Source organism: Rhea americana, unplaced genomic scaffold (genome assembly GCF_003343005.1).
Source record: "Rhea americana isolate MKP2758 unplaced genomic scaffold, rheAme1 scaffold_96, whole genome shotgun sequence".
NCBI lineage: Eukaryota > Metazoa > Chordata > Aves > Rheiformes > Rheidae > Rhea > Rhea americana.
In genome coordinates, this window is record NW_028187155.1 from 947,832 (window position 1) to 968,930 (window position 21,099).

At 41.5% G+C, this 21,099-nt stretch overlaps 1 protein-coding gene across 1 annotated transcript in view; it reads right to left on the minus strand.

Annotated features, from left to right (window-relative positions):
* Positions 1-1,649: 1,649 nt before the first annotated feature.
* Positions 1,650-21,099, minus strand: part of PSMD1 (proteasome 26S subunit, non-ATPase 1) — an 80,980-nt gene continuing 61,530 nt past the window's right edge. Inside the window, exons 19-25 of the mRNA XM_085325177.1 lie at positions 17,763-17,865; positions 12,051-12,220; positions 9,928-10,020; positions 8,227-8,319; positions 5,677-5,823; positions 2,697-2,851; positions 1,650-1,869 (exon numbers count right to left, since the gene is read on the minus strand). Of these exons, the coding sequence (XP_085181303.1) occupies positions 2,705-2,851; positions 5,677-5,823; positions 8,227-8,319; positions 9,928-10,020; positions 12,051-12,220; positions 17,763-17,865 (753 nt within the window). The 3' untranslated portion in view covers positions 1,650-1,869; positions 2,697-2,704. The remainder of the gene's footprint in view (positions 1,870-2,696; positions 2,852-5,676; positions 5,824-8,226; positions 8,320-9,927; positions 10,021-12,050; positions 12,221-17,762; positions 17,866-21,099) is intronic.

Below are 21,099 nucleotides of genomic sequence, written 5' to 3' on the forward strand. Positions count from 1 at the left end.
ATGTCTGTTATAGTCTAAAATATTGGCAAAAATACCTGTGAACCGAAGCAGGCTGATCACAGCATAGCAAAGGCATCAATATAGCACTTGAGATCTTTCTCTAAGCTGGATTTTCCCAGAATTTCTACTTGGACTCAAATCTCCAAACAATATTTGGCTGACAGGCTGTTTTCCTCTTGCAGTGTCCTCACCTCTGCACAGTATTTTGTAAGATGGCACGAGGCGTTATCAACAAGTTATCTGAAATACATCACATATCACACTGGTTAGCATCAGAAAAACATGCAGGAATAAGGGATTTGTACCTATTGAAAGGGATTAAAACACTAGGAAGACTTGTATTATTTATATTCATCCAGCTTGTTTTTCGCACCACAAGACCCGAGTCTTGCTTTTAATGAACATGGGATTGGAGCAGTCGTTACCTTTATAGCCAGTTTTACCAACAGTCAAGTTGACTGTGGCCATTTCAGGTTCATCCTTAGCTTTGCTCCACAAGGGACATATCTGGATCACACTGAGAACAGCAAGCTATGACCAGCACTCTTACTGAGGCAACATTTCAACCTCAGTACTTGTGATTGAAGCTTAGGTCTCAAACTTGGCTTTCAGTCCAGTACTCTGCTCTGTAGTGCTTAAATTCTGCAGAAAACAAAGGCAGACTATTCTATTGCTATAGTAACACCCACCAAAATAAACCATCTGCTGGAAAAGCTCCCAGGTGCTACATGCAAGATTTGTCTTGCATTATTACAGATGTGTATGAGCCGGGGGTACGTTCACATGGAGCAAAATATTCTTACACATATATACAATAAAAACCTCATTCCATTAAGTGCTGTTTCAAGTGATGCACCTTAGCCCAACAGTTGGTTTACAACTGACCAGGCTTGAAGTGTGTGGCTTGCTGGTGATGCAACCTCTGAAGCGTTACAGGCCCAACAGGTGAAGGTCTGGTTGCTCAGACACCGAACAGTCAAGCTACATTCTTTCCTTCTGACTGCTGCTCATTCCATACTCCTGACTGTAAACTCCCTCTTGGCTAATGATGCACACCAGTGTAACAACTTGCACGTCTGGATTCRCCCCATCTAGGTCTGTAACGTATTTCTAGCTGTCTGACCACATCAGCTACAATATTTGGTAAAAGCAATGAAAGCACACAGAAGGAAACGGGATGCTGTGAAACAGAGAAACATGCCTTCATTTCCCCATCACAAACACCCACAGCCCTTCTGTCAGCCCTGCACTGACATACAAATACAAGGATGTGCAATGGGGAACATCAGTGCAAAGTCAACATCGGAGAGGTAATCTGGAAGCAAACTTGATTGCTAGCAAGCAGAAACCTGCTCTCTCTGTGGCATCAGTGCTGTGCCTGGGCCAACTTGGGGTTAGTGACTTTGCTAAGTCTAAACAAGTGTAAGAAAAAGCAGTAGTATGAATAGATCTCAGCTATTCTACAGAGAAGTAGAATCAGTCACAGCCTTGCTGGAGGGAGATGCATGTCTCCAATGAGCAGTCACTTGCTGAGGAAGACAAAGCCTGAGGTATACTGGATCTAATTTCTAAGACTTGGAGTGAGGAGGAGAGAGGCCTCTCTTCTCCCTCCTGGCCTCTCTCCTTCATCTGTTTTTTAAAGCAGCAAGTTTTCTGTCAAGAGTTTTTAATATATTTATTTGAAAACAAGGTTTTGTGAAAGAGTACACTAAATAGCATATATCTGTTCTTCAACCATAAAACACGGACTATCAGCTTTAGCTCAGCACAGATGGGGGCTGCATGCACTGAACAGCAGATCTCAATAGGAAGGTCTTCACATCTGTCTTTCTGATACCAAGCATAGTGTCTTCTTTAGAGGATGTGATCCTGGAGAAAGGGGAAAGACCAGAAAAACAAATGCATTTAACTTAGGCTTCTTGTGGCTGCCCCCTCCCCCACGCCCTAGTCTGCGACTGACGCAACATTTACAGTTTTTAGCAAGAAGTTTGTTTTCCTGTCTGTCCACTGATTCAAGTACATAATCATTGCTCTTGGGAACACTGGGAAATGCCAACCCATATTTGGAAATAAAGCGACTGGGTTTCTGCCAGAGAGAAACCTGTACATCATTTGATTCACTTTAGCCAAGGAACCTGAGAACTGCACCATTCATTGCCTGGAACAGACCTACATGGATTGTTTGGTGGGGCTGAGAGCATCACAGAGCCCATGACAGAGGTGTCTTTAAATTTTAAGAACAACTGTTGGGAGCCTAAGATGACACTAACAAGAAGGGTAGTTCTCTTTTGACCAAATCTGCCACACTGAGGTGAAGGAGACGACAACTTTGTTACACAAATCACTTGTCCGTCTGGGATCACTGTATAAAAGATAAATATTCGCAGCTCAGCTGTTTCCTGAGACCGCACAGGTTGCTCTGACTTTGCCCACTGAGGTTCTACTTCAGAGCAGCCAAGCCTGAATGGTTAGAGATCAGTCTGGCACAACTAGGTAAGGTCTGATCCAGAAGAGGGGCTTCATTTCTACTGCTACCAAATTCTTCAAATCAGGACAGAGGATCTGTCTCTGAATCTGATAGAGAAGCAGTCAAAGGGCAAAGCCAAGAACGCTGGGCACTGAGAAATGCTTTGGTTGATCCAAAGAGGCTTTTCCTTCACTGGAATTAACAAAGGTGACTGCAYGATACACTTTACCTCAGGTCTTAATCATCAATGTACTCAAAGGGCTCCGGTGGTTCAGGCTCCTGCTCCTCTTCCTCGATCTTCGGACCATGAGCTGCCACAGGTTCAACCAGCTCCTCCATGTCCTCACTGGTGTCCTTCAGAATGATGATGCCCCCGATGGAAAGCTGCAAGGCAAGTGCAATGAGTGTYAGGGCTCCTCACTTGTGCCTCACGGTGGAGTGTTTACAGCCATGGTTTTATCCTAGACCATGTGAGACACTGTAGATTCCTGTTGAACAAGAATGAATTCTCAGTTCCCACCAAAGGGAGAAGAGGGTCTTCAAGAGCTAGCTAAAATTACATCAAACTACTACTGTATAGGTAGTGACAAAAATCATTGCAAGAGTAGGACTAATATAAAGATTTACTCAGATTGATGCATGCCAATTTACATTTCCTCACTTGTTTGCAACTCACATCAGAAGCTCATTGAATTTGCAGGCCAAATGCTCACACGAGAGCTTCTGTAAGTCTTAGTGGAGGCACCTGTCATTCATACTCACATCTCTGCAAGGAGGATGGAGCAAGTGAAGTCTTGACTTAATCTGCTTCCCCATGTACAGTGACACATACAGCACTGCTTTCTTGTGTGCTTGTTCAATTAAAGATCATTCAGTGGTATCCAGGAACAGAAACAAGTAGTAGTTCCTTTCTCCTGACTGTTCATGGATGGAGAAGTCACAGCAAAGATTCCATGATGGTGGCCTTCACACCTAGGTTTGCAGATCCTTCATATCAGAAACAGCACTGTATCTGTCGATTCTGCCAACTGGGCCTGTGCCAAAGGTGTGACCTTCCCAGGAAGAGGGGAAGTTTCAGAGAGCAAAGCACCACTGACAGTCACCCAGATGCCTGCCTGATATATGGATGGAACAGATGTTCCATCCATCCATATATCATTCCAGGCTACCATCTGAATTTCCATTAACTAAATCTCAGTTCAACAGAAAACAGCTTTACCCTAGATTCACAGCTTTACCCTAGTTGTGAATCCAAAAATCCTAATCCCAGTCTGGCACTTTCTACATGAAAACAATTTGAATCATAATTGCTTTATGAGGCAACACAGACTTTTACAGGGCAACAAAGCTTAGTGAGGCCTCTCTGTGTAGCCACCTCCCAGGAGACTATCTGAAATGGAGACTAATCTGATCACCAACTTCCACTGACTGAGGAATCCTATTAACAGAGTCCCATAAAACAAAGTAAAACAAAGAGGAATTAATTACAAAGATCACAACCAAACATCCTGCCAGGCTAAAGAAAATAGGTGTGTCTCCAGGACTGAATCACCAAGCGCAAAAAGGCAGTGCTGTGTCACGCCTGGTTGGAACTGGAGCCTTGACCACATCAGGATTCCAGGCTATAAGCAGTGTTTCAAAGAGGCATTTTACTTGGGCATTCCCCATGGCAGAGCAAAGCTCCAGGATAGCTCCATTCCAGGAGCYCCCTTGGTTACAGACCATAACCTCAGAAGGGTGGGGGGAGGAGGGGAGGAAAAAAAAAAAAAAAGCAGCACTGTTCTGTTCTCTTCAAAACCTCCTTGTAGGGGAGAGTTAAGAGAAGAAACCACATGTGCCTTGCTAACCAGCTCCGTACTAGGACACAGCTTCTTTTAAAACTGAAGCAAACGAGCAAACGGCCACCTCCACCCACATTTCAGCTGCGTGACTGGGCATATACTGGATGGCATCACAGATCTTCCCAACTGAAATACCACTTGGGTCATCACCTCTCTTTAAAGAGTAGAAACTGAAAACTCCTTTGACAGATTTGCTAAAGGAGACATTTGAAAAGGGGATGATGCACAGAGAATTCCAATGTGCTGATGGAATTCCAGGAAATACATTTCTTAAAAATATAAATATTTTCCTGGAGAAAAATAGCATTTCAGATCAACACAGTTTTCCTACGCACAATCCTGCAAAAGGGGAAAATCTAGCATGTTATAAATAAAAGCCAGAAGAAGCTGACTCAGGAGGCCTGCACCCAGGAACAAGCTTGTTAGTTTTACAATACAATGAAGCATCTCACAGAGCAGTTAGGTAACCCCTGGGCTAATGCCAAGGTCTTTTTCACTCTCCATTTGACAATAACATGCTATCTCTTCTTCATGTCAGCAAGAGATGAAGGCATTTTTCTAAGGTCAGATGTAACCAAATAATAAATTTGTTTAATGCAAAGACAATTCCATTTAGGCATAAACCTCACTATAGAATAGTAAGACACCAGCACAGGTCATGACGTATTTACCTGCATTCATTCAATAGCATATTAGAAAGCAGAAAAGCCCTTAAACACGTTTTATTCCTGGATCATTTCTAAAAGATAGGAAAGCCATCTAATTTCTAATATTGCCCATGGCATAAAGTCCTCAACTTCTTCTATCAGCTTCTTCTAGCAAAGGTCTTCATCTCTAAATCTTGTATCCTTACAGCTTATATGGAATTCTTCAATCACTCTGCTTTCTTCATATTAATGCTCCTGGCAAGTGTAATAGACAGTAACCTCAGCATAGTACAAACAGAGTCCTGTGAAAAAAAAATCAAACTATAGCTTGCTCTAAGTGTAAGTGAATGAAGATTCTTATCACGGCTCAGTCTTTATGATCCCAAGAATATCATTAATACACAAAGAGCATGTCTGATTGGTTTCTGGGTCACAGTGTCTGAAGAGTGCAGAAGAAAGAATTAAAGCAGCACTAGCATGATGAAAAGGGTGGGAGCAGTTCCAGCTTTCCCTCCACTAGAATTACATTTGATCATTTAAAGAATGGGACCTAGAAAAGTAAATATGACAATAGTAAAGTTGCAAATCTCTAAAAACACATTACAGTTATGCACCAGCTGAGTAGTGTTCTCATGTACACAGATCTTGGCAGTTCTTACACAAAATCCCAGCTTTTAAGAACTGTTTTGTGAAGTGCACAAATTGGGAAGTTGGCACTTACTGGTTTGAAAGGCTGATACCGGCAGCTTTCAGTCATGGTGAGAACTTTGAGCTGAGCAGGCATGACCCTGGCTGGGTTGTCTAGCAGCTGGAAGTTGGGTTCAGGCTCTTTTTTCTTCTCTTTTTCATCCTTCTTTTCAGTCTCATCCTGCAGAGGGGAAGGAGAACATCAGCATGGTTTTAACAGCAGTCTCTAACTCTTCCACAGTTCAGGAGGGTAAGGTACTACCTGCTAYTCCTAACACAGGTAGCAATTCAGAAGCATGGTGAGAAGTCAATCTCCTGCTGAGGAACAGGTTGACCACATGTCTATCAGCTATAGCACCAGCAATACTGATGTGAATCTAGAATGCTCTCATCAAGACAAAGTCTAACTCTCGACTGCAGGTGAAAAAAASTTCAGCAGAAGGGGATAATGGAAAAGTTTACCTCTGGATTCCCTTTCTAATACTTGCTCCGTAAATTCACTCACCACTTCTGTTCACAACTTAAGTGTCCTTAATATCATAACTGAGCACATGAAAATTGCCAAAAGCTGTCCTGATATCTTTCCAACTATAAAGCTGTCATTGAAATTTCACGCTACTGGCACTGACAGGACCTCAGTCAAAATGACTCATCCCAGTGACTGTCTAGTTAATTCCAGATAACCCTTCTTAGTCACTGACTCAGCAGCTCAGACAAAAAAAGCACAGTTTCATTTATATACTTAAGAACATGGCTCATGCCTTCTTCTTGCTCAGAAACATCTTTTGAATTGGAAAAAAAAAATGCAGAAAAGATGGAAACAACCATGATGATCAGGAAATGATCAGGAAAGCAGGCATGGAACAACACCAATTGCATGGTACGTCTTGTAACAGCAGATGGAACTCTCTCTGTCATGGTGCTTGCTCATCACTGTGCACATGACTTTGGAAGCTATGGATTACTAGTCACACAACAGGCATAGAGAAAAACAGAAAAGCAATTAGACTTCCAAAACATTTGGACAATGCCAAAACACTCGATTCAAACACAGCAGGTGGCAGCAAGCTCCTTTTCTGCTATCCTGTTCTTTCTGCTCAATTCAGCCAAGACGACTTTTCTAACTGCTGAAGCGTGCCTACACACCAAGACACAACATGTGAATCCTTTCTAATACATTGCTTCCTAATGCCACCTTTACTTAACTGTATGTTGTAAAAATCTTGGAAGAAAGATTCATCTGTTCAGCACATTTTACTTAACATATCGTGCTGTAAGAACAACTGAAAGTAAAGGCAATGTTTGATTGCGAGGTAACATTAATGAAGGACCAAGAAGATGAAAATCAGATTCAATTGTGCACATATGAGATGATTTGTTTTCTGAGCCAACTGTAAAAAATTCAGTGCAACAGTATTAACACCTTTCAAACACTATTCGGTACCTACGATGTGGCCACCATTTAAATAGCTCGAAGAAAGCATTCTACACGTGCAGTTTTGATCTCATGCCACACTTCCTTCACATAACATTTGCATGTTTCTTTTTCAAATTAAAAAGGCAAAAAGTCCCTTAACACAGCACTTTTCTTATAAGGATATTAAACTGGAATCAGAAAGGTTTCTATTGAACCTATCAGTGTAACACATTTCCAGCTTACATTTGCATTTGCGTCCATTTAGGAGAGCACAAAAGGAAAGGTTCTTTGTCAGGATACATCACGAATTTTAGCCACCACATATTTCCCAAATTGCATCAACCGTTGTTAATTTATGATCTAAACATTTCAGCTTGCTCTAGGATTACACTTCATTCACAAATGAGGAACACAAGTTCCAGTCTCAGATCTATGAGCTGATATAAATCATAAGAGGACCAAAGCAATCATCATAGCTATAGAGCAGAGGAGGAATCCTGTGCTAAAAGCTCAGCTGGTCTTGAGCTTGGCATGCATACATGTTTGCATTTTGATAGCTAGGCAAAGCACATAAGATATTGCTGCCAAAAAGATGAACACTTCAGAAGAGGGGTTAAACGTGTAACAGCAGAAAGTTTAAACTCTTCAGCAGTCTCAGTTGAAAGACATCACCAAGCAACTATTACGATATTGAGTCCTTTTTCAGAAGATCAACCATAGGTAYGAAGAACGTGAAATTAGTTAAACTTCTTCCATGTAGTATTTTTCTTACTACATGGATAAAATTCCCTTGGTCTAGAAACATGAACAGCAGACAATAAAATAATGCATAAAACATGGAATGTTCATGCAATTGAAGACACATACATTCATTTGGAATGGAAGTAAGGATTACTTAATAAGTTACTTAGTATTATCAAGRGAAATTTATTTCTCAGAAATAATGAATCCATAAATAATAATGCTTCTTGCTTTAGTCAGGACACACATGCACCTGAAAGATGCTAAGGAGTGTATGCAGTACACTGAAATGTGTTAACATTGTGCTCAAAATTGACTGCAATGTTGGTGGCTGCAGGGACAGGTTTAAGTGGGCACCTGCTTTCATGTCACATCTTCCACATTTGGGAGAGGGGCAGACAGTTAAGTTTTGACAGTTACACTCACCACTTCCATCTTCTCCTCTTCTTTCTTCTCTTTCTCCTTTTCCTTTTCCTTCTTCTTGGCTTTTGCAGTAATGGACAGCACAGCAGTGGAAACCTGGATATGTCAACAGAGGAGGCATTCGGCACAGCTGTGACACTGTATGCAGCGCATCAACTACCAAAGCAGGGGAACCCAGAAAGGCTGGTGTTGAGTCAGTTCTCAACACAGGTAGTAACAAGGTCAWTTCCACTCTCTACTCACTGCTCTGCTTAAGAAATGAATACAGGGCCACCAAAGCAAATAAATGGCACAGACAGGACCAAAGACTCCATAACTGCAAACCACGTCCAGTCACATATGCAAGAGGAGGGTAAACTTCCTAATTTAAGGATTAATCAYGATTGTTTGGATCTCTACATGAGATTTGTTTGTTTGATTGTTTTTAAACAAAGCAATGAATGGAATTGTTATGGGGAACCTGTTGCCAGCCTCAAAGGTAAAGAAACTTTGATAGACGCACTCTTCCTAATGACCTAAAACTCTTTTCTCTGTCCTAATCAGACAGCTATGCTTCTCACAGACTTAAAAAGTGGATGCACAAAATGCCYCATGGAGCTGAAAAGCTTCAATACTTCTGAGCCAGAAACTACCAAAAGCAACATTCAGCAAAGTTGCTCAGATACAAGAATTTGGCACATCTTTTTTTCCAGAAAAGATGTCTCTCCATCCACATATCCACAGTAGCTGTATCTGTAAGGCAGCAACTTTCTCAGATGGACAGGGAGCACTGTATTTGYCAGGTTGCTGGTGAGACTTTCTAGGCTAAATGTGCTCTCATGGCATTTTTAATTCTGGTCAGAGGAGTGAAAGAGAATGGGTTGTCCAATTCACATCCTATTCCAAAGGCGAGAGTGCAGCTACGAGCAGCTAGCTTTGCCTTTAATTAGAGTTCATTTCTGTGTTCCTCAGCTATTTAGAAATTTCTCCTGCCTAGCATTCAATTCTGATAAAATGATTTACAATTTTCACACAATGTCATTCATCAGTATGACATGCCTGGGTCTCCACTGCTGCAATTGCTCCCTAGGGGCTGCTTTGCCTGCTGCAGTGGTCTGCTTGACAGCTTTTACCATCTTATGCCAGCAGACAAATTGATTCTACTGTTGTCCTGCCAGTCATTCAGCAGTTTTCATCCCTTCCTCTTCTATTACCTAGATAATCTCAGTGCCACACTTACCCTTCCTGCGATCCATGGGCCTGATTGCTTCACACACTAGCTCACRGCTCCACTGTCCCTAGACCAGGCATGTTTCTACCCCTCCACGTGAGACTATTTGAGATGTGCTGCCCCTAATACTTGCAATGTCTGTAATGTGGCAGCACTCTAGAGCCCAAGTCGCCTACAAAGACCCCATTATGACAGGTGTGCTACAAAGATGGTACATGCATACAAATCACTAGGGCAGGGGAAATTGTTTTAATCAATGCTTTTGGTTGACTAGTGTAAACAAGGGAGGTTCTAGCCACTCAGTAGCATAGCAGTTGTATGCCACAATCAGCAACAGTCCCAGGCTCAGCAGGAAGAAACGGCTAGAATTCTCATTCATAGACAATAGTGCCTGACAATTTTAATTTTGCTCTTTAAATTCCCTATTAGTGTCATCAAAGTCAATGATTATACTAGGAGGGAGAARGGGTAGTCTATACAACTAACCCAAATACCTTTTCTTTCTCCTTTTCCTTTGGTACTTCAAGAGGTGGGGGATAGGCGAAAGTAGACGGCTTGCAGTTGGACTTGTACTGGACTTTTGGCATCTAAGACAAATAGTTAAAAGACATTGTTAGAAACAAGAAAAGCAAGGGGAAAAAAATCCACAACAGAATAATTGCTTTAGCTTCATTTTCCTTCCAGTAGAGATGAACACAGATCCTCTTAAGAATACAAGCTTCCCTTTTTCTCCCTCCGGAAGCTGAGAAACTGTTATCAGTGGCAACAGTTCAACTAGAACAATGTTATTTAATTATTCTATAATTTGACTCTGGCAAGCTCTCCTAGCCTTCTCCATGTACTCCACGCTATATACACCATGCTTTGTTTTCATTGTTTTGATGCTTTTGTGGTTTTGATGTTGTTGCTGTGCCTGCTCATATTAATGCAAAATTGGTTTAAGAGCTAAGTGACAATCTGCTCTGTCAATGCACGCTAGGCCAGATCAAGCTCTGCCTGACATTCACCTCTTGCAAAAGGACAACGTGCTTTGGGGGTGGTGAGGTTTTTTTTTGTTTTGTTTTTAAATCACTTTCACATATTCTCTTACTCTTGCCTACCTAAACAAGRCCAATAGACATGCTTTGGCAGCCTATCCAAATTCTTAAACTGAATTTACTTCTGCAGGATCTCAGCTCTCTTCCTTTATAACACATCGTGTAGCAATAAGGGAACAGGGACTGCTCTGAGGAAGCAAGGTGGGTGTGGTGCAGCCTGTAACATACATTCAGCTTGTAGTTGGTTTTAATAGTTAAACCAGGTTAGAAAACACAATCTCACCTAAAGCCTTTTAGACTCCCTGTAAATTCTAGGGGATTGGGAAAGGGAGTCAAAATGGCAGTACAACCAAGTAGCCAAAGAGTTCTGCACGTCTCACCACAGGAGGTGTAGAGATGAGCAATGATACAGCCCATATAAAGTATTCAGGACAGAGAGGAAACATTTTAGAGCAAACCTCTCCCTTCAAACAGCAAGAATTTTCAGCTATGTATAGATGGACTTCATGCTCAGMACCACAACAGGTGGAAAAGAGCATCCTAGAGTCATAAACTTCTGGTTCAGRGCGGCTGCAATCCAGCAAGATAGCTCAGTCCCACAGAGGGCTCTGGCAGAGCAGCACAAGCCTACGCACGCTCTGTGCATCACAGACTATACCGGCAGCAATGACAGGAGGAGTTTGCACAGCCCTATGCTTCTAATTTCAAATGCTATTTTATTTTGTGAAAGTTACTAGATCAGTTCTTCAGCGCAAGAAACCCATTAATGAAGCCAGCACAGATAGAGTTTGCAGAGGCTATAACACAACTGATCAGCTTGAAGAACAGATGCACAGGAAAACTGCAGCACCCATAGCTGTTTAGTTTAACGCTTACTTCCCTAGGAATCCAATAGACTCTTTTTCTCCCATTGTTTGCTTTCCTAAGSGGTTTCTTCATCTAGTTTTAACAGTGTGCTGCTTTAACGTTCACCRAAGATACAATGAATTTCATAGCACCTCATGAAAATCTCAACTGGTGACTGCAGAATTCCACCTCTTTATGCAGCCTGTACAGCAAGAAAGGTTTTGCGTAGCAGTCTGGTATCRGGTAAGGAAGAGGTTATTGCATAGAACAAGCCTAAAAAGGGAYTTAAATACATCTTTCATGCCAACATTTATCGCAGTCCACACAGTAGAGCACCACATAACTCATCTGGGGGACACAGCTTTTTTGCTGTTGGTTTTGTTTTAAAAACTGCCTTGATCTATTGGAGTGATAGCGGGTTACTCTTTGCCTACATGTACTAAACAGAGTTCCTTTCCTTCTAAATTACTTTGAGATAAAGGAGTTAAAGTCTGTTCTTTGCATTTCTCTTATCCCCATTCCCTCCACTAGCATTATTATACTTTTCTAAGGCTTTATCCCAAATGAAGAACTACAGTTTAAGCCCAATATTCATATTTCTTCCAATTAGCACCATTTCTGCCACAGATAAGCTGAAGACATCCAACAAATGCATTAACACACCTCCCAGGCCACTTAAGGCAGACTTCTAGGCTGCTGTCAGCAATTTTTCTCCTCTCCATTCATTACATTACCTTAAGATCCTTGTTAAGGCCAATGACACAGGTTGGGGTGAAAGCCAGCGACAAGAAGTGAGACAGGGGGAACCAGAACCAGAATTGGGTGAAAACCAGGACACCCACCACAGAAGGCATGTGAGTATGTCCCGTCCTTGACTGCAGCGAAATGGTTACATTATGGCCCCCTGTGGAGAATCATAAATGGAATAACTTAAGTGAGGTTAATGCTCCACAAGGTACTCCACAAGGACAACTGAATAAAACATTTCTAAAACAACTGCTGTGAACAGAGGCTGCAGTGTTGTCAGCTTTCTCCTCTGGCATACACCTACCTCCTCCACTGACCTTGTGATCTCAGCTTATACAACCAAACCTAGAGGCAGCACAACCAAACTGCTCTGGGCAATAGATAATACCCAACCACAATCAGTGAAGACAGCCCCACCACACTCATTTTGCCAGGAGGTAAGTTAAACAGAAGTGCAGTTGAGGGAGGAAGCACAAGCAGACAAACCCTTGCCATAAGCAGTTTCAAAATAGGACATACAGATGAACAGGTTGCCCAGAGACATTGTGGAGTCTCCTTCTCTGGAGATACTCAAAGCCCGCCTGGATGCAACCCTGTCTAACATGCTCTAGGTGACCCTGCTTGAGCAGGGGGTTTGGACTAGATGATCTCCAGAGGTCCCTTCCAGCCTTACCAATTCTGTGATTTTGTGATGAATCACAAGACAAGAATCACACGGAAAACAGTCCATACAAAGCAGTGCACACAAAAGCTTTTCTTTCTGTGGTTGTCTCCCTGAATTGCTAGTGTTATACAGAAGAAATATGCCTGTGTTTTTATCCCACACCATCTCAGTAGAAAAAAATGTAAACAGCAGCAACTTCAGAAGTTGCTTCTAGAGGTTATCAATCTAAGCAGCAAAGAGACAAGCTCCTGCAGTTTTTGCAACAAAATTAAATCTCTGCCAGACAACTAAGTCTTTAGTTTTATACTTGCAAAGCAGAGACCAAAACAACTCCATATGTTGATGTAGTGCAGAAACATCCAGCTACAAATCAAACTGAAAGATTGGACTTGCAGACAGAGTGAGAAAGTGTTAATCCGATCTTCAGTCTTCTGATGAACCCAGTGAATCGAGTTGAAGAGGGCACCAGGCAAGTCCATTACCGCTGACAAGGCCAGGTGCAGTGAGGCTAACTTTGTTAAAATACAGTCGCCCACTCATTCCAAACTCAAGGCACTTTATAGCTGAAAAGCCCAACTGGAGTAGTATTCCTCTGCCTTGCACAAACAGCAACCTGTAGCAAGGCCAGGCCTCAGTGGAGTTGTCTTGAGTTTGAGGCACAACCAAAATTAAATTTTGCTGCCAAAAACAGTGGAACCCCTTAATTAAGCAGTAATGTGATCTTTGGTATCCACCTGTGTCAGAAAGCCCTAGAAGCTACAGAGCAAGATAGGGGATTTGTTTTTCTGTAAGATACTCTGCATACATATCTCCTTGCTTTTTAGAGAAAGGCAATGATATGGTCTCATCTTTCACCAGCACCTGCTCTGCTCACTGCTTTTCTTCATTACTTTCTTCCATACTGCTCTCATGGACTCGTCTTTGAATTTACAATGCTATTAGGAAGGGACTGCCTGAGGTGTTGTGATATTCTCAAACATTGCACATACAAATACCTGGYCTTGATATTCTCAAACATTGCACATACAAATACCTGGTCTTCTCTTACATCTTTCCTAGGAACCTTTCTTCACTGCATCAGCGTGTAAGGGCCAGATCAGTAATTTGCAGATAGTCTGGATAAAGCAGTGCAGTGAGTACTGAACAACCAGCTTAAATTAATTTTTTATCAGACTTTTGAAATTTTATTTTCCAAATTTATTTTTAATCTTTAGAATTCTATTATCCAACCTCTGGAATTTTCTGGCTGATCAACAGATTTCATATTCAAAAGATGTTGCCATGCTACTTGTTTCTGCTGTTCTATATCTACACACACTCCACCCTCACTCCCAGGGCTTTGGGGGGGGAGCAGGAAAGGTGGAGACACACGATATTGCACAACTACAATCTATCTTCATGATTAAGTAGCAGCACTGACAACCTGGAAGGGAACACACTGCAGACCTTTGGCTGGATGGATAAAAGCTGTGAGATGGTGTTGGTCTGGGGGGATCGGAGGGGAGGGTACCACTACACACACGATTTTCAGAACTCCTTGGCAGTATACCACTATAACGTCCATCTCCCCAAATTCATAGTGCTACAGTGCCAAAGTTGCTGGAATTAAAATGGTTGCTCTGAAGCCTATGAGAATCCACTAGGTAAGCTAGCATTAGTTAACAAGGAAGGGGCGTACAACAAGCAGATGCTGATGATTTACACTTTAACGAACTTGTTCTTTACATCGTCATGGTGGTACTTTTGCAATATCCATCACATTGTTCTACAAATTTTTTCCCAAGTTTTCACGCAGAACAAATGCTTTGCTGATCGTACCGCAGCACAGCCCAGAACGGCACACTAGCRCAGCACTCATTAGAAAAGGATCCCTCACAGGCCCTGGAAATAAGCCTCCAATCCAAAATGAGTARTGTCCCATTTTCAAATGGTATCATACTGCTTCTTTATCAGCAAAGACTTAAAATTCACTTAATCTAAACRAGAACGAAGGCAACCTGAACTTAGTGCCAGTCCAGAAAGGCCAAAACCTCACCTGCTTRGCCATCAAAGTCCTGGCAGAATCAATTCCAGCATGTGCCGACAAGGTGGTTCACATAGGCACTAAAACATGGGGTAGCTCTGGTCTAACGGATAAAAGCACTAGCAAAGGGTGATGGCTTTTGTTTCTAACTACCAAAATCTGAGCCAATTTTACATTAGGAGCCTGTAAACAGGAACAGGCAGGTAAAAAGTGGGAAACAACATCCTTGTTGATGAAGGGTTAAAGTAGCACTGAATTCAACACATGGGAGGGAGGCCCATATGCATCTAGGTACCTTTTATACTAAAGTCTTTAAGATCCAAAATATAACACACCACACGAGATGCATATTCAGAGAGAAAGCAATTAGGAGATGGGCAACTCTTTTCCTCTGTCATTTGGATGACACCTTCTTTTCCATCACTTGTCACAACTATCACTGGAACTGTGGAGGATTCACTCCATTCACCTTCAYGCTACCCAGTGATACAGCTGACCCCCAACCATTGCACAACTGACCCCACTCAAACTTCTCTTAAATATCCAGAAAAGGATACTCCAGATATACTACACAAATATTTGTTTAGTGACTGCAGCTCCTSCTTTGCTCTCACTGATTGAGAAATGCTGCATTAAGAACCAGAGAGAATACCTAGAGTCCAGAGGGCAAAAAAGTTTAAGTAGGTCAAATGTTGAAATGTAATTAGATCATCATATCCCTTTATAGCTCTTCTTGACAAATACATATTCCAGATAATAAAGCACATTAAATTAATTTTGCAAAGAATGGAAAGGGAGTTGTCAGCCTGGAGTGAGAGCGAATGTTTGCATATGACAGGGAGAATTMTAAAAGTTCAGAGGTTTGGGGGGGAAAAGACCCTAAGCTAAATTTAGTGTGCCTATTTTTTACTTATCTTATTAAGGAAACAAAAATGTGGCTGCTGTGGCCTAACAATTAGACAATGACCATATTCTTCATTTCCACTTCAGAATGGCAAGGCACTTTCCTTCTTGCACGAAACCATGACTCCGGCGACTACCTTGCTGTCAGTGCGAGAGATCTACCTCATCTACCTCTAGTGCATCACTGCTCAGTCCCACACTGGAAATGCTGCACTTTTGGTCAAAGTCTGTCACTGAAAGAAGTATAATTTTCTCCTTTCAAAAAAAAACAAAAACAAAAAAAAAAGAAAAAGAAAAAAAAAACAAGAAAAACCTACAACTTCAACTGCCCCAGCTACAACASATGACACAAAGAACCTTTTCTTCCTGATAAATTCTACAGCTCATTGTTTCAGATAAGCATTTGTGGTTGCGTGGCAGAGAGAAAAAGAATTTATTCTTTTTGAGAGTCTCTAGCAAAAGCAGCAGTAGGTTAAGAAAGGGTTCACAGCCTTCCCCACCCGCACAGCAGTTTCTATAAGTAAGAAATAAAGAAGAAAGACATTGGCACAGATCCACATGCAGTTTATTAAAAATTGGATGCTTCTGGTTTCCAAGTCATTATACAATACATGAGTGACACAGGAAACAAACAAGGTTTTAGCTGCATTTTTATGATTTAATCCTTAAAGGTAGGAACTCAAAACAGGTCTGCACTACTGAGAGAAAAATCTCTTTGAGCCAGCTAGATTTTGGCTTCCCAGCAACCCAGTATAAGCATGGGAATGACCAAAACAGGAGAAACAGTCATGTGCCAAAAATATTGCTAAGCATGAGCTCTAGGAGTAGTATTTTGGAAAGAAGGGGGAGAATAAAAGAGGTTGTTCATGTTGCTTCCTTCTCTGGCTAGCCCTAGTCTTCAAGCACAGAGCAGCCTGATTGTCATAGGAACACCAAGGAGAGACCTTTTTAAGGACATTTCCATGCAGATAGGTGCAAGCAGCTCAAAGTTTCCCCCCCCCATCCCCTCTTCCAATGGGCTGGACACGTAGTAATTTCACACAGACACTCTGTAACCACATAAGCACAGTGCTGTGCTTACACCACACCACAGGACGAATATTAACCTAATATTGTCTGCTTATGGGACTTCATGGCTAATCTTGTTCTCAAGAGTACATGGTAGAACAGTTTGTGTCCATCTCCATAGGCCTATGATRGGGAATAAGGACAGGGAGCTGCATGGCAAGAAAGGGCCACAGCACAAGAGATGGGAACAGCTGTGCTTGGATGCACTASGAACTTGGAAAGGGGGTGCTACTGATACCCTACAGCACTGTAAAAGCCTAAACTCCAGCAGAAGGAAAAAWTTAAAACAGAACATGGTCTGTCCTCTTTGCTTACAGAAACTTTTCTTAAGGTTCCCTAAGGTCCTGCAATTTAGCCCCTGTAAAAAGCCAATGCCCTTACAGAAACCTATCTGTGCCTCAGCCTTTAGTCACTAGTACCCACGTAGTGATGTTCCCCAGACTGGAAGGCAGGGCCCTTTGAGACTAGCACTGGTTCTTTTGCAGTAACACTGATGCAGTTAACTGTGGTTCCCTCTTTGCCTACCACCTCTCTTCTAATACTCAAAAAGGGGCAAAACTTAGTTACTAAAAACTTTTTTTTTTTTAAAAAAAAATTAAATGTATTAAATAAGTTTCAACCAGTCACATCAGGTTTTAACAGAAAATGCAAAGCAAGTTTACAACAGGACTGGACACTACAAGGTTTCCAAATTTCTAGAGAAGCTGCTTATGTGCAACAATGAAGAAGCAAATAATAAGAAGCTATAATGATACAAATCAGCATTCAGGGTGATAAAAACAAACGCAGAGCAAAATGATTGTATTTTTTCAGACTTCTGGACAAGAATTCCGCCCCAATGACTGAACTAGCTTTATTCTAATTGAAGCGCACCGATACAAGCTGAAAAAACACAGCAGATTTTACTTCTTTAATTAGATAAAATGACCTGAAACTGGATATTTCTTGCTGCATAACAGGCATAAAATCCAGCTTTTAGAAGCATTCTGTAGGCAAACAAAGGTAAAAGATTTTAACTACTTTAGGTATCTGAGGAGTTACCTGCATCCAAAATGCCTTGTGCGAGGATTGCTCCAAACTTTGCCATAACATCATCATGCTTATCATTGATCACTTTGGAATACAGCTGCCTGAACTGGCTGACCTGGAGGAGAAAAAGAAAGAGAGAGATTATACAACTGACAGGCACAAGTCAAATGTTTTGTCTTTAACATAAACGTTCTAAATTTCTGTATCTTAGGATGATACTTGCCTTTTAAATGGTTTTAATCATTGGTGATACAAGTCATGCTACTAATAATTAATTACAGAGGTTTAACCCACTGGAGGACACCCAAAAATGATTTTAAAGCCATCAGGATAGGCTTGTAACTAAGCCACCTTCTGCTGATCTCATAGGAATAGCTTGCGCATCTCTGAAGCATCACTGGAATAAAATACCAACTGATGAGTTTGTAGCAAAAACTACTATACGTTTTTAGGTGCGTGACCCCGCACTTTATTAAATTTCCTCTAATTTCTACTGCTGAAAACCTCAAACCTATTCAGTTTTTCCTGTATGATATTTCTGCTGTATTGATAATGCCCCCATGATGCGTCATTAGCAGGTTTTGCTACTGCACTCCTACCTTTTAAGTCAAAGTTATTAATGAAGATATTTAATAATATAACAGTTTTTGCCATGATACATTTACCAATGTCTTAAGCAGACATTAGCAAGGGAAATTACTAAACCTTTGCTTATATTACCGTCATTGCTTAAAACAGCTTCATCTTTCACTGGTTTGCTAAGTTTTGAAGAGACAGAACAGTATCACATCCAGGAACAACTAAGGCTCTATCATAAATTAATAGCATATGCCTTTCAATGCATACAGGTGAGCAACAGTACAACTCAAGTAATCTTTATGGCTGAAAAAGCAGACCAAGAAATCCCACTCCATCCCAATCAAAATCTGGGATCGGATAAATCCACCATATGTCTGGAAGAATCTTTTATGCTTCCTCCCTAAATTAATTTTGACACAGTTATCCATATGACGTTTTGTTTCCATTTTTTGTTTTCACACCAAGCTTTAACTTGGCATGCTCAAAAACTAAGGAGGTTTCTTCCAAAAGGCTCCTTCAAAATTATCTAGTTTCTCCTCACTGCTAGTCCATTTTGTTGCAGGTACTCTGGTCCTCTTCTTCATCTGCACCTCCTACATCTGCACCGCAGATCACAGGACAAACTTCTAGCTTGGGACAGTAGGGCCAGACACAGCCACTACATACACAGGAAAGTTCCTAGTATTTTAAAGCCAGTTACAGTTTCCAAGTATAAAACTCTAACACCACACAAACCCCTAGCCACTTTTCACAGGCAAAGCACATGCTCTTCTCCAGAGATACCAGAGATCTCTGCTCAGTGATGATTGTCTGAAGAACAGTCTTATATTTCAGCTGTGAAACACTCTCAGTATCTGCTGTAGGCAAAGAGGCCAAGCTTCAAAACCACTACCCGGAATGTACTCGCAAAGCCCCTGATGTTACCACCTACTGCCTGTACCAACGCACGAGGCTTAAACACAGCGACCAAAGCTCAGCAARTCCTCTGGCTGATTAGGGAATAGCAAACTACCGACACTTGGGAACACGTGGAACGTCAAACACCAGACCAGTCAGCTCCCACCTACAATACAGTACCTACAGTATGGAAACACTTGGACACTCTTGCTCCCAGGAGCTGTCTTGGCCTTTCTGGAATGGACAGCATACATTCCCAACTACTAGAGTCGTAAAGCCTTCTAAATTGGGAGCATAAAACAATTGCATAAACACGACGGCTCCAAGAAGAATAACTGCTGCTGTCAACATGCTTTTACGACAAAGCCAGACAGCACACAGTACCAGGGGCAGAATTCAGATGGTTCTCATGAATTTATGTGGTTTGTTTTGGGGAGCAATGAGAAATCTAAAAATACAGAGGGAAAGAATCTTCCTGCCAGTGAAAGAATAATTCACACAACTGAAGTCAATGTCATGAGAACTGTGTTGGGAATCATGTTTTACTAAATCAGGATTCAACTAGATCAAAAGAAAAAAAAGATTGAAACAGAATGAAGAACTGAATCTGGGGAAAAGTCAAACTCAAAAGGCTTAAGTCAAAGTGGAGAGGTTTCTCAGCAAAACATGAGATTGTATTCCTCAGTAAAAAGACATCAGAGCCACGAGGTAACGTGGTAACTGAGGTAACGATAGCAACAGATTGCATCGCATTTCACTTGCAGATTCTTGACCAGAAGCAGTAAAGAAGCTCAGACACTACTGCTGAGATGTTATGCTAAACAGCTGGAATGGGAAGACGACCAAGGTGTTGCCTCTGCAAGCCCACGAGCACCGCACACAAGAGTCACAACGCTGTTCTGCCACCCAACATGCTTGGTGCACTCTTCAGGTCCACATTCTTTGCAAAGTAGGTCTCAATACACATCAACTGATGACCCTTTAAAACACAGGTGCCTTGAAGGAAAAGGCACTTTCCACTCAATACCTTTTCTTCCTTTGCTCTTTCAGTAAATAATCCATCTGTACTACGCTTTTAGCACTGATGACATTAACCTGATGAGTTTTAAYCTGGTCTGTGACAGAGTGAAGAACACGAACATTTGTACGAGTAAATCACAACCTGCTGAATGCAACTGTAAGAACTTTCTTCATTTCACACAAATGGACACTCTCATAATGCAGAAGCAATAGAATAGTCAGCCATCCTTAAACAAGGGCAGTGAGGCTGAACAAAACACCAATTCTGCTGCAGAACAGGAGGTATTTATTAAAAGCAACAGTGGAAAGATAGCAGCTATTTCCATTACTCAGTCTAAGCAAGTCCAACAAGTTGTGGGTTAATATTAGCTCTCTATTCATCAATTCCCCTTTGCATTAAGAAGTTCTATAATTATTCCTCCCTACCCCTACAGGGAAGTGATTTACATTTCCTTGCCTTTATTAATGCTAAGCTAAAGGAGAGAGGTACATCTTCACAGCAGTCACATGTACAGGTGAGTGGCAGGCAGATACTGCACACACAACATACAGCTCATTCTGGCTATACTGACCAAACTCTGCCTCTTCTTCATTCTATTTATGCTTTTTTATGCTTTACCAATTTTTAATCTATAAAAGCTTATACTATGGTTTACATGCTTAATACAAACAATTTTGTTTCTTATGCCCAACCTCCTGCACACTGGAAAAATACCCTAGCTTGTATTTAAGGTATTATTTCCCCTTGCTACTGCTGTTCCCAGGTTTTGAGGCAGAGTGCGTCCTACAAGCTGGCTCCTTTAGAAGCCCCACTGACAGTAACCTCAAGTGGGGCCTCATWTGTTATCAAGAC